The sequence below is a fragment of the Symphalangus syndactylus genome, chromosome 3 (assembly GCF_028878055.3).
Source record: "Symphalangus syndactylus isolate Jambi chromosome 3, NHGRI_mSymSyn1-v2.1_pri, whole genome shotgun sequence".
Classification (NCBI taxonomy): Eukaryota; Metazoa; Chordata; class Mammalia; order Primates; family Hylobatidae; genus Symphalangus; species Symphalangus syndactylus.
The window spans coordinates 130310546-130325161 of record NC_072425.2 but is presented as its reverse complement, the minus strand read 5'-3'; the positions used below and the strand labels follow the sequence as shown (position 1 = coordinate 130325161).

The following is a 14616-nucleotide window of genomic DNA, read 5'->3' as shown; positions in this document are numbered from 1 at the left end:
ATGGCAGTCAGAGTAATTCTTCAAAATATGTCAGATCATTTAATTCCTTTACTCAAAATCCTCCAATAAAGCTTGAAGATCACTCAAAGTAAGAGCCAAAGTCCTTTGAAAAGCCTGTAGGGCCCTACAGGATCAGCCCCTTCTCTACCCTTATCACCTGTTTGACCTCATCTCCTGTTGCTCTCCTCTTGCTGGCGGCAGTCTGGCTATCTCTCCACCAGGAATTTATTCTCTTATATATCCACATGGTTTGCTCACTTCACTCCCGCCATTCCTTTAGAAAGCCTTTTCTTACCACTCTATATAAAACCAGTCTCATCTTTACTGCTTCCTGATTTTTCTCAATACTACTTACCACTACCTAACATAGTACATGTAACACAGTACACATTTATTTGATTGTTTTTTGTCTCCTCGTCACCCTTACCCCAAGAACATGAGTTCCATGAAGCCAAGGACTTTGTCTAGTTTCACTGATGTATTCTTTATTGCCTGTATTAACAGTGTCTGACACATAGAAAGCATGCAATAAATATCTGCTGAATGAATGAATTGAATGAGTAAATAAAAATTGGTGGACAGGGAAAGATTAACATTTTCTTTGTTCACATTTCTTTTATTTGCCTTTATTACAATAAGCCTGTATTACATTTACAATTAAAGTCCAACAAACTTTTAAAAAATGTACAAAATGAAGCAATTTATTTTAAAGACATATCTTATAAATGGGAAGACATCCTATGTTCATGGATAGGAGGACTTAATATTGTTTAGATAGCAGTACTTGCCAAATTGATTTATGAATTCATGTAATACCCATCAAAATTCCATCTGGTTTCTTTGCAAAAATCGACACAATAATCTTGAAGTTCATATAGAAATTTGAGAGTACCAGAATAGTTAAAACAATCTTGAAAAAGTAGAGGAATAAAGTTGAAGGCTCTCATTTCTCAACTTAATACAAAGCTACAAAAATGAAGACACTGTGGTATTGGCACAAGGACAGACATGTAGATCAATGGAATAAAACTGGAAGTCCAAAAATAAACCCATATATTTATGGTCAATTGATTTTTGACAAGGGTGCCAAAATCACTCAATGGGGGAAAGAATGGTCTCTTTAAAAAATGGTACTGGGACAGGTAGACATCTACATGCAAAAGAGTGAAGTTGAACCCTTACCTCACATCATACAAAAAATGAACTCAAAATGGATTAGAGATAGCTAAATTTAAGAGCTAAAGCCATAAAACTTTTAGAAGAAAATATAGGTATACATCTTCCTGACCTTGGATTAGATGATCATTTCTTAGATATAACACCAAAATCACAAGCAACCAAAGAAAAAATAGGTAATTGAGGCTTTATCAAACTTAAACATTTTTGTGTAACAAAGAACATCATCAAGAAAATGAAAAGGCAATACAAGGAGTGGAAGAAAATATTTGGAAATCATGTATCTGATAAGAAACTTGTATTCAGAATATATAAATAACATTTACACCTCATTATAAAAAAAGATATTTCTCCAGAGAAAATATATAAATGGCCAATAAGTACATGAAAGGATCCTCAACATCATTAGTCACCAAAAAAATGCAGATCAAATACCACAGTGACATATCACTTCACACCCACCAGAATAGCTATAATAAAAAAATAAGTAATAAGTATTTAAGAGGATGTGGAAAAACTGGAACCCTCATACACTACTGGTAGGAATGTAAAATGCTGCAGCCATTTTCAAAAACAGTTTGGTAGTTCCTCAAAAGGTTAAACGTAGAGTTACCATACAGCCCTGCTATTCCACTTCTAGATATATACCCAAGAGGACCGTAAACATAAAAAAGAAAACCCTGCACGTGAATGTTCATAGCAGTGTTATTCATAGCAGGCAAAAAGTGGAAACAACCCAAATGTCCATTAACTGATGAATGAATAAATAAAATATGGTATCAAACAATGGAATATTATTCAGCAATAAAAAGGAATGAAGAACTGATACACACTACAACATAAATGTACCAGGCAAACATTATACTAAGTGAATGACCTCAGTTACAAAAGATCACAGATCGTATGACTCTATATGGAATCTACAGAACAGGCAAATGTATAGAGACAGAAAGACTGGTCGTTGCCTAATGTTGAGATGGGGTTGGGGGAAGGGGACTGACTGCTAATGGGTATGGGGTTTTTCTAGGAAGGGATGAAAATTTTTTAAAATTGATTGTGGTGATGGCTGCCTGACTGTGTGAATATACTAAAAACTATTGAATCATATAGTTTTTAGTATATTCTACAGATGAATTGTGTGATACGTGAATTATAGCTCAATAAAGCTACTTTTAACGATATATAATAGTATGGATAGATAGGTAGACGGGTTGATTGATCTGCATGGTTACTTTTGGGTGATGGGGTTACAGCAAATTTTGTTTTATCTTTTTGCTCAGGTCTTTTCTCTCCAGAGACTGAACAAACCCTGGTAGAGGATGTTGCAGAAGAGAGTCCTACAGCTGGTGGAGTTCAACTAACTGACACCCAAAATTCTTCCCAACTTTAAGATCTTGAGCTTTACCTTGGAAAATACTAAAGGATGGATTTTCCTTTAATCAGCTTGGAGAATCATGGTTCTCCTCTAGCACAATTGGGAGCATCAGTCTGTGATCAAACATGTCAATTACATTCCTCTAAGAACTTACCACACTGTAGTTCTTCAGGGCCAGGTTGGCTTTTCCCATGTGAAAATATGCTTTTGTGCATTTTTCATCACACTGCATAAAAGAGAATGACTGATCAGAAGGTTTAGAAGATGTGAAGTCTTTAGCCATTCCCCTCACTATACAGCTAAAAGAGTTAAGGCGAAACTTTGATTCTCAGGGCAAGTACCAGAGTTGACAAAACTTTTTTATGCATTTGTGGCCAAACTAATTGATGCCTGCAAGGAGCCTGGATGCAGCAGCAAGCTCTTCACCAAATTAATTAATGATACCTGCCAGTTTTCATTCCCATTTAATGAAATGAAAATTCCATTTCATTCCATTTGCAATCAGGAAGCAAACCCTCAGTTTAGAAGAGTTCTTAACACTGGCAGAACATTAGAATCATCTAGATGCTTGTAAATATCCTGCCGGCCCTGCACCCCATGTCAATTACATTATACTCTGAGATAAGACCCAGGCATCAATAATTTTTTAAGCTCTCTAGGTGAGGTAAATGTGCAGCCAAGTTTGAGAGTCACTGGTTTACTAGAAGAGAAGAGAACTTACTCTAAGAAAACAGCTGAGGTTACCATTATATCTTAGTGGACCTGGGAAGTCCCTCCTCCCAAATAAACCACAACATGTGTACTGGGACCTTCTGTTCATATTACCTAAGATCAATAGGGATGCCCCCTTCAAAAGGAAGGATTGAAACTTATGGCTGAAACTAGACCATTTACACAGGGGGCCCTGCACCTGCCTGCCCCTAGTCGTTATCACTCCACAGGGAATGATTTGACAGAGACATACACTAAAATCTAAGACATCCAGTTAATGAACATTTATTGAACTTCTTTTATATGCAAGACATTGTGCCAAATCAGATGCCCTTCAAAGGTTTAGATATGAAGAGGTTAAGAGTTCAAGCTCAGGAGTCTAAAATGTCCTGGGTGGATCCTTGTTCTGCTACTCAGCAGAAGTGGCGTGTTGTTGGCCAGGCCACCTAACTTTTCTGACACTCATTTTCCTGACCTAGAAAATGAAGACAATAATAGTATCTCTCTCAGGTTGTTGTGAGAAAGAAATTATGTAAAACACTTGGTGTGGCTCTGGGTAACAGAGTATTAGCTGCTATTGCTGCAGTTATATCAGCAGCAATTCATTTCAGAGCAAAAGAGAAAATCTAAATTTAATAAAAGAGCAATAATAATAAAAGAGAGAAGAATAACAACAATAATAAAAGAGAGAACAATAATTGTTGGAGAAGCTTTTAGAGATACACTTTTGTGTATATCATTTCCCAATTCACTGCTAAGTCAATGGAAGTCATAATAAAAATAAGTGTGCATGATTGTTCAGCCCAAACCATGTGCCAGGCACTGAGCTTTATGGTTCATATGGATGATCTCACAGAAGCTTTATAACAACTCTATGAAGCAGATACAGTTATTATCCCTATTTTACAGATGTGAAAACTAGGGGTTAGAGAGACCCAAGGTCACACAGATAACAAGTGGAAGAGCTGGAATTTGAAATCTGGCCATTAAACTCTCAAGGGTTTAAAAATGACACCAAATCTCCTTCAGAAAGGGGCTACAGAAAAAAGCATATAAACGCTATAGAAAATGCTACTGAAAAAAATCAGTGGAAGAAAATATGCTCTAAAATGCAGTCTTTAAAAGGGCATGCAAAGAAGGAGGGATCTGGGCTGAGTCTTAGTGACAGAGAGGTGAAGAGAGGAGGATGGAGGGAGAGTGGGCTGGGCAAGAACCTGAGCGAGGAGAGTATAGGGGGCTCTGGGGACGGTCCAGCTGGGATCGAGGGGCAGGTGCTGGGTGGAGAGAAGACCCCATCTTGAGCTAAATGGCAACACCATATGGTAGCCTTGCATGCCACACTGGAGGAGGGTGAGTCACCAATGGCAGTGTGGAGGTAAGCTGGTAGGAAAGTGGCATGCAGACGTGATCAGAGGAGGGAAAGGCTGAACAAGAGGTATGGTGGGCTGAACAATGAGAGATGAGTAAGGAGACCAGACCAATCACTTAGAACAAGGGCTAATGTCTGAAGTCCTGGTGACAGTGGGAGGGAAAGGATGCCAGAGCTATGTCAAAGAAAGATCTGACCAGCATCAACTAACTATCAATGATAAGGGCTATGGAGGATGTGAAGTCAAAACCAGGGGCCTAGATACCTGAAAGACATGGTGTGTCATTAACAGAAAGAAGTCAGCTAGGGCAGGGAGTGGGAAAGGCTGAGTGAGAAGATGAAGAGTTGGCTTCTAAACATACCGAGTTTCAGATGACATTAAGACTATCAAAAGGCACCTGCAGGAGGCAGCTGACATGCAGCCCTGGAGCTGGGGAAGGGGAGACTGGGGAAGTAGGTCTGAGAGCCTTTTGCAGAGATGAGAGTTGAGCTCATGAGAGGAGAAGAGAGCTGTAAGGGAGTAACTGTAGAGAGACGAAAGACAGAGAGCAGAGGGGTGACCCCTCATGAATTCACAAAGGATAAAACTGAGGAAGCAGGAAAGGAATGGCCAAAGGGAAAAGAGGAAACTCTAGCACTTCAGCTCATGAAAGCCAAATATTCATAGTGCACTCACTGGCAGAGCACCGGGGTTACAGCAGGCGGGGGAAACCGAGCCCCAAGCATTAAAGCCTTGTCCCCAGCCTATCGTGTGTCACCACGAAGTGCGGATAGTTGTGACTTTGCCTTCCTCAGACAATGACGCAAAAGGCTGCTAATGGATTTTTCTCACTAACAGGCCCACTCTCCTTTGATCATGTGTCAACCCTCACGAGAATTTTCTTGGGTGAACCCCAGCTTCCCTTTAAAGGAATCCTGCCTTCAGAGGAAGATGTATTTCATTGTGCAAGAAGTGTTCTGCTGAGAAAGAAATGATTCTGGTCCTAATTGAAACCAGCTTTGCTGCCTTATCCTCCTTGACAAAAAACATCAGTCTTGAAATATCATCACATAAGCTTGTCTCTACCAATTTAAAAGTCTCAAAAAAGATTAAATTGGAATGAAAGTACTAATACTATTAGTAATGGAGTGCCAGTGACATTCACTATTGATACGTTAATTTTAAAGACAGCAAAAGCTTTTCTTTTAATTCACAGCTGCAACATAAAACAAATCATTAGTTTTTGGAACTCTTTGTACATTTTTTTTTTCTCATTTCTCCAAGTGTTTACCCAAACCTCTTCAACTGGGAGCCTCGCTGGGCATTTAACAAGATTGGCTGCTGAGTGTCAGCGTTTTTTAATGTCAGCTCCATTGGGCCTGCTTGGCCTCGGTTTCACTGTTAATTACATTGTACTTCAATTAACTTTTGGGAACAGGCCAGTGTGTTATCCTGAATCAGCATGATGGTATGTCTGCCCCTTTGGCCTTTTTCAGATCAGAAAAGATACTCTTGGTGAACCTGTGAGGAGATCATGTTTCTTCCACAGAAGGGAATGACATCCACACCCAGGGATTATGGGGTTTAAAGTTGCAGTGGAGAGGCCCTTTACAGAGGTTTAAGAGCAAGGGCTTAGAGTTAGACAGACACTAGCTTCACGATCCTGCACAAGTAACTTAATCACTGAGGCTTGATTTCCTTGTCAGAAAAATAGAGAAAATAGTGACACTGAACAGAAAAGAATAGAATTTTGTGAGCATGCAACAAATGATGTTGTTTGCTGTTATTACCAGAAAAAGCAAGGAAAACATCCTTGCCTCTCTCTTCTCCTGCAGAATAATGGTAGAAAAAGAAACCATTATTAAGCAAGGTGACAAGGCAGATTAGTGGATCCATGATGGAGCTGTGAGGAGCTTGACGTAATCAGCTTTGGGCAACTCTTATAACTTAAAGACTATACCTGTGCAATGGGACAAAATTTGCCACACACTGTATCTTCTAAGGGATAAAGAAATTGGACACTCCAGATGTCAGTGTTAGAAGCTCCCTAGTGTTTTATGAATGATTATAAGCAGAGGTGACTTTCTCATTCATCTCTGTTTCCTTTGCTTACCCTCTTAATAAGAAATAAAGCAGATAGGGCCAGTATGCTGCTAGGAAAGTGTCCTCTTGTTTTGGGACATACTCATCAGGCTAGGGTAGGTGTGCTGTACCTAAGAATTGAAGCCACAGGATAAACCTGGCACATTCTCCCGGCACCTCAATTTTACTTCAAAGTTATTGAAAATAATGCTATTATATCAAAACAAACAGATAACATTTATGAAGTGCTGTGCAAAATTAACAAGGTTTTGAAGGTAAAACACTCATCTTAAAAGAAATTTCAGGGGTGGAGCCAAGATGGCCGAATAGGAACAGCTCCGGTCTACAGCTCCCAGCCTGAGCGACAGAGAAGATGGGTGATTTCTGCATTTCCGTTTGAGGTACCGGGTTCACCTCACTAGGGAGTGCCAAACAGTGGGTGCAGGACAGTCAGTGCAGCGCACTGTGTGCGAGCCGAAGCAGGGCGAGGCATTGCCTCACTCGGGAAGTGCAAGGGGTCAGGGAGTTCCCTTTCCTAGTCAAAGAAAGGGGTAACAGACGGCACCTGGAAAATCAGGTCAGTCCCACCCTAATACTGCGCTTTTCCAACAGGCTTGGAAAACGGCACACCAGGAGATTGTGTCCTGCACCTGGCTCGGAGGGTCCTATGCCCACGGAGTCTCACTGACTGCTAGCACAGCAGTCTGAGATCAAACTGCAAGGCGGCAGCCAGGCTGGGGGAGGGGTGCCCACCATTGCCCAGGCTTGCTTAGGTAAACAAAGCAGCCAGGAAGCTCGAACTGGGTGGAGCCCACCATAGCTCAAGGAGGCCTGCCTGCCTCTGTAGGCTCCACCTCTGGGGGCAGGGCACAGACAAACAAAAATTCAGCAAGAACCTCTGCAGACTTAAATGTCCCTGTCTGACTGACAGCTTTGAAGAGAGTAGTGGTTCTCCCAGCACGCAGATGGAGATCTGAGAATGGACAGACTGCCTCCTAAAGTGGGCCCCTGACCCCCGAGCAGCCTAACTGGGAGGCACCCCCTAGCAGGGACAGACTGACACCTCACACGGCCGGGTACTCCTCTGAGACAAAACTTCCAGAGGAACTATCAGACAGCTGAATTTGTGGTCTCACGAAAATCCGCTGTTCTGCAGCCACTGCTGCTGACACCCAGCCAAACAGGGTCTGGAGTGGACCTCTAGCAAACTCCAACAGACCTGCAGCTGAGGGTCCTGTCTGGTAGAAGGAAAACTAACAAACAGAAAGGACATCCACACCAAAAACCCATCTGTACATCACCATCATCAAAGACCAAAAGTAGATAAAACCACAAAGATGGGGAAAAAACAGAGCAGAAAAACTGGAAACTCTAAAAAGCAGAGCACCTCTCCTGCTCCAAAGGAACGCAGTCCCTCAACAGCAACGGAACAAAGCTGGACGGAGAATGACTTTGACGAGTTGAGAGAAGAAGGCTTCAGACAATCAAACTACTCCGGGCTATGGGAGGAAATTCAAAACAATAGCAAAGAAGTTAAAAACTTTGAAAAAAAATTAGAAGAATGGATAACTAGAATAACCGATGGAGAGAAGGGCTTAAAGGAGCTGATGGAGCTGAAAGCCAAGTATTGAGAACTACGCGAAGCTTGTAGAAGCCTCGGTAGCCGATGCGATCAACTGGAAGAAAGGGTATCAGCGATGGAAGATGAAATGAATGAAATGAAGCGAGAAGGGAAGTTTAGAGATAAAACAATAAAAAGAAACGAACAAAGCCTCCAAGGAATTTGGGACTATGTGAAAAGACCAAACCTACGTCTGATTGGTGTACCTGAAAGTGATGGGGAGAATGGAACCAAGTTGGAAAACACTCTGCAAGATATTATCCAGGAGAACTTCCCCAATCTAGCAAGGCTGGCCAACATTCAGATTCAGGAAATAGAGAGAACGCCACAAAGATACACCTCAAGAAGGGCAACTCCAAGACACATAATTGTCAGATTCACCAAAGTTGAAATGAAGGAAAAAATGTTAAGGGCAGCCAGAGAGAAAGGTCGGGTTACCCACAAAGGGAAGCCCATCAGACTAACAGCTGATCTCTTGGCAGAAACTCTACAAGCCAGAAGAGAGTGGGGGCTGATATTCAACATTCTTAAAGAAAAGAATTTTCAACCCAGAATTTCATATCCAGCCAAACTAAGCTTCATAAGTGAAGGAGAAATAAAATCCTTTACAGACAAGCAAATGCTGAGTGATTTTGTCACCACCAGGCCTGCCCTAAAAGAGCTCCTGAAGGAAGCACTAAACATGGAAAGGAACAACCGGTACCAGCCACTGCAAAAACATGCCAAATTCTAAAGACCATCCAGGCTAGGAAGAAACTGCATCAACTAACGAGCAAAATCACCAACTAACATCATGACAGGATCAAATTCACACATAACAATATTAACTTTAAATGTAAATGGGCTAAATACTCCAATTAAAAGACACAGACTGGCAAACTGGATAAGGAGTCAAGACCCATCAGTGTGCTGTATTCAGGAAACCCATCTCACGTGCAGAGACACACATAGACTCAAAATAAAGGGATGGAGGAAGATCTATCAAGCAAATGGAAAACAAAACAGGGCAGGGGTTGCAATCCTAGTCTCTGATAAAATAGACTTTAAACCAACAAAGATCAAATGAGACAAAGAAGGCCATTACATAATGGTAAAGGGATCAATTCAACAAGAAGAGCTAACTATCCTAAATATATATGCACCCAACACAGGAGCACCCAGATTCATAAAGCAAGTCCTGAGTGACCTACAAAGGGACTTAAACTCCCACACAATAATAATGGGAGATTTTAACACCCCACTGTCAACATTAGACAGAGCAACGAGACAGAAAGTTAACAAGGATATCAGGAATTGAACTCAGCTCTGCACAAAGTGGACCTAATAGACATCTACAGAACTCTCCACCCCAAATCAACAGAATATACATTTTTTTCAGCACCACACCACACCTATTCCAGAATTGACCACCTAGTTGGAAGTAAAGCTCTCCTCAGCAAATGTAAAAGAACAGAAATTATAACAAACTGTCTCTCAGACCACAGTGCAATCAAACGAACTCAGGATTAAGAAAGTCATTCAAAACTGCTCAACTACATGGAAACTGAACAACCTGCTCCTGAATGACTATTGGGTACATAATGAAATGAAGGCAGAAATAAAGATGTTCTTTGAAACCAACGAGAACAAAGACACAACATACCAGAATCTCTGGGACACATTCAAAGCAGTGTGTAGAGGGAAATTTACAGCACTAAATGCCCACAAGAGAAAGCAGGAAAGATCCAAAATTGACACCCTAACATCACAATTAAAAGAACTAGAAAAGCAAGAGCAAACACATTCAAAAGCTAGCAGAAGGCTAGAAATAACTAAAATCAGAGCAGAACTGAAGGAAATAGAGACACAAAAAGCCCTTCAAAAAATTAATGAATCCAGGAGCTGGTTTTCTGAAAAGATCAACAAAATTGATAGACTGCTAGCAAGACTAATAAAGAGGAAAAGAGACAAGAATCAAATAGATGCAATAAAAAATGAAAAAGGGGATATCACCACCGATCCCACAGAAATACAATCTACCATCAGAGAATACTACAAACACCTCTATGCAAATAAACTAGAAAATCTAGAAGAAATGGATAAATTCCTCGACAAATACGCGCTCCCAAGACTAAACCAGGAAGAAGTTGAATCTCTGAATAGACCAATAACAGGCTCTGAAATTGTGGCAATAATCAATAGCTTACCAACCAAAAAGAGTTCAGGACCTGATGGATTCACAGCCAAATTCTACCAGAGGTACAAGGAGGAACTGGTACCATTCCTTCTGAAACTATTCCAGTCGACAGAAAAAGAGGGAATCCTCCCTAACACATTTTATGAGGCCAGCATCATCCTGATACCAAAGCCTGGCAGAGACATAACCAAAAAAGAGAATTTCAGACCAATATCCTTGATGAACATTGATGCAAAAATCCTCAATAAAATACTGGCAAACTGAATCCGGTAGCACATCAAAAAGCTTATACACCATGATCAAGTGGGCTTCATCCCTGGGATGCAAGGCTGGTTCAACATACGCAAATCAATAAATGCAATCCAGCATATAAACAGAACCAAAGACAAAAACCACATGATTATCTCAATAGATGCAGAAAAGGCCTTTGACAAAATTCAACAACCTTCATGCTAAAAAATCTCAACAAATTAGGTATTGATGGGACGTTTCTCAAAATAATAAGAGCTATCTATGACAAGCCCACAGCCAATATCATACTGAATGGGCAAAAACTGGAAGCATTCCCTTTGAAAACTGGCACAAGACAGGGATGCCCTCTCTCACCACTCCTATTCAACATAGTGCTGGAACTTCTGGCCAGGGCAATCAGGCAGGAGAAGAAAATAAAGGGTATTCAATTAGGAAAAGAGGAAGTCAAATTGTCCCTGTTTGCAGATGACATGATTGTATATCTAGAAAACCCCATCATCTCAGCCCAAAATCTCCTTAAGCTGATTAGCAACTTCAGCACAGTCTCAGGATACAAAATCAATGTACAAAAATCACAAGCATTCTTGTACACCAATCACTGACAAACAGAGAGCCAAATCATGAGTGAACTCCCATTCACAATTGCTTCAAAGAGAATAAAATACCTAGGAATCCAACTTACAAGGGATGTGAAGGACCTCTTCAAGGACAACTACAAACCACTGCTCAATGAAATCAAAGAGGATACAAACAAATGGAAGAACACTCCATGCTCATGGGTTGGAAGAATCAATATCGTGAAAATGGCCACACTGCCCAAGGTAATTTATGGATTCAATGCCATCCCCATCAAGCTACCAATGACTTTCTTCATAGAATTGGAAAAAACTACTTTAAAGTTCATATGGAACCAAAAAAGAGCCCGCATCGCCAAGTCAATCCTAAGCCAAAAGAACAAAGCTGGAGGCATCACGCTACCTGACTTCAAACTATACTACAAGGCTACAGAAATGAAAACAGCATGGTACTGGTACCACAACAGAGACATAGATCAATGGAACAGAACGGAGCCCTCAGAAATAATGCAGCATATCTACAACTATCTGATCTTTGACAAACCTGACAAAAACAAGAAATGGGGAAAGGATTCCCTATTTAATAAATGGTGCTGGGAAAACTGGCTAGCCATATGTAGAAAGCTGAAACTGGATCCCTTCCTTACACCTTATACAAAAATTAATTCAAGATGGATTAAAGACTTAAATGTTAGACCTAAAACCATTAAAATCCTACAAGAAAACCTAGGCAATACCATTCAGGACATAGGCGTGGGCAAGGACTTCATGTCTAAAACACCAAAAGCAATGGCAACAAAAGCCAAAATTGACAAATGGGATCTAATTAAACTAAAGAGCTTCTGCACAGCAAAAGAAACTACCATCAGAGTGAACAGGCAACCTACAGCATGGGAGAAAATTTTTGCAACCTACTCATCTGACAAAGGGCTAATATCCAGAATCTACAATGAACTCAAACAAATTTACAAGAAAAAAACAAAACCCCATCAAAAAGTGGGCAAAGGACATGAACAGACACTTCTCAAAAGAAGACATTTATGCAGCCAAAAAACACATGAAAAAATGCTCATCATCACTGGCCATCAGAGAAATGCAAATCAAAACCACAGTGAGATACCATCTCACACCAGTTAGAATGGCCATCATTAAAAAGTCAGGAAACAACAGGTGCTGGAGAGGATATGGAGAAATAGGAACACTTTTACACTGTTGGTAGGACTGTAAACTAGTTCAACCATTGTGGAAGTCAGTGTGGCGATTCCTCAGGGATCTAGAACCAGAAATACCATTTGACCCAGCCATCCCATTACTGGGTATATACCCAAAGAACTATAAATCATGCTGCTATAAAGACACACGCACACGTATGTTTATTGTGTCACTATTCACAATAGCAAAGAGTTGGAACCAACCCAAATGTCCAACAACGATAGACTGGATTAAGAAAATATGGCACATATACACCATGGAATACTATGCAGCCATAAAAAATGATGAGTTCATGTCCTTTGTAGGGACATGGATGAAACTGGAAAACATCATTCTCGATAAACTATCGCAAGGACAAAAAAGCAAACACCTCATGTTCTCACTCATAGGTGGAAACTGAACAATGAGAACTCATGGACACAGGCAGGGGAACATCACACTCCCGGGACTGTTGTGGGGTGGGGGGAGGGGGGAGGGACAGCATTAGGAGATATACCTAATGCTAAATGACGAGTTAATGGGTGCAGCCAAACAACATGGCACATGGATACATATGTAACAAACCTGCACATTGTGCACATGTACCCTAAAACCTAAAGTATAATAATAATAATAATAAAAAAATAAGAAATTTCATGCTTTCTGCTTCTAGTCCCTCTCGAGGGGCTCATGTTCATTCTCCTCTGCTGTTAGCAGAATAGTGCGGAAGTCTGAGAAGCACTAGTTTTGGTTACTTAGTTAAAACCCCCATGACGGAGTAATTTAGGGGAATGTGGATTAAGGGTTACTTAAATATTTGGTCATGTCCCTAAAAGGTGATCGTATTATTTCTCTTTTAGTAACTCTTAACATTTCCACCAATAGTCTTTACGTCTATGCATCTTTGACCATCTATTTCGGCAGATTTCAGAGGAAATGCCATGCGTAGAATTATTTTATCTGCCCAAGGCCTCACTAAAGTTGAAAAATAGGAATTCTTTCTTCTGATTATTCCTCTACAAATAGAGGATATTATATTTCCAAATTATTAGGGCTGGAGGTAAAAAAACACAAAATGACAAGGAAGAACGGCATTGCAGAAATAAGCTCCGATGGCTGGCTCTAGAAGAGAGACGGAGGCATTTCCACTATCACATAGAACAAAGTTTCTGATAACAAAATAGTAAAGGAGCTGTAGTAAAATAGGACAATGAAAATTCAATAGCAGCAGCTCCCTGGATTGCTTTCCAGGAACTAGGCACTTTCTGTGCATTGTCGTGACCCTCCTAACAATTCTATTCTATCCCATTCTACAGATGAGGAAACTGAAGCTCTGGCTACAGAGGCTATACCCTTTCCTATCTTGATACACTGGCAGCTGCCTTCTATCTACTTCAGCCCAACACCATCATGTGGGAAAAGAAATACTCTCTTACCTTGAGAGCCCATTCACAATCCACCAGTGCCTTCTCATAGTCCTCAAGTTTCATATAAGCCTGTAACGAAACCAACAGCTGATATTCACACACAACTCTGCGTTAGGCAGTTTTCAGTTCACACAGAAAGAACATTCAAACAGTAGAATGTCAGCGAGAACTATCCCCTACCTGGATCAGTCATGGTCCTGCCAGGAAACAGATGGCACACTTGCACTGGGCAACTGAGGAGAGTTGAATACAGGGACCTCTTCCACGGTGAAGGCAGGGCTTAGGGAACCTGATAAGGGACGCTACAGAATCCCAGGGCTAGCAACAGTGGACAGCCATTACCACTGCTGTAATGGATGAGGCAGAAGGAGGGAGCAATGAACAAAATGGGAGAGGACAGCTCTGTGAAAAGAACTGCCTTGACATGAGCTGACGCCTTCACCAGAGCCAAAGGCCAGGAGAATAAATACCCCAATCTCACTTTTCCTCCTTCCGTCTTATTTTATTGGCTGAATGCAAATGGAAGCTAGAGGGCTGGGAAACCAAGGAGCCAGTCCACACAGGTCAGCCCTCCAGGGCACAGAGCAAGGAAGGATCTAGAGGGACACAGAAAATACCCAGCTCACTAGCCACATCCAAGAAGGAAGAGCTGGATTCTAGAGTCTACCCTGCTGTGAATGT

General features: G+C 41.0%; 1 protein-coding gene across 1 annotated transcript in view; it reads right to left on the bottom strand.

Moving 5' to 3' along the window:
* TTC12 (tetratricopeptide repeat domain 12) overlaps positions 1-14616 on the bottom strand; it is a 60558-nt gene that overhangs the window by 31071 nt on the left and 14871 nt on the right. The window contains 2 exon segments of the mRNA XM_055273173.2: positions 2706-2777; positions 13945-14004. Of these exon segments, the coding sequence (XP_055129148.1) occupies positions 2706-2777; positions 13945-14004 (132 nt within the window).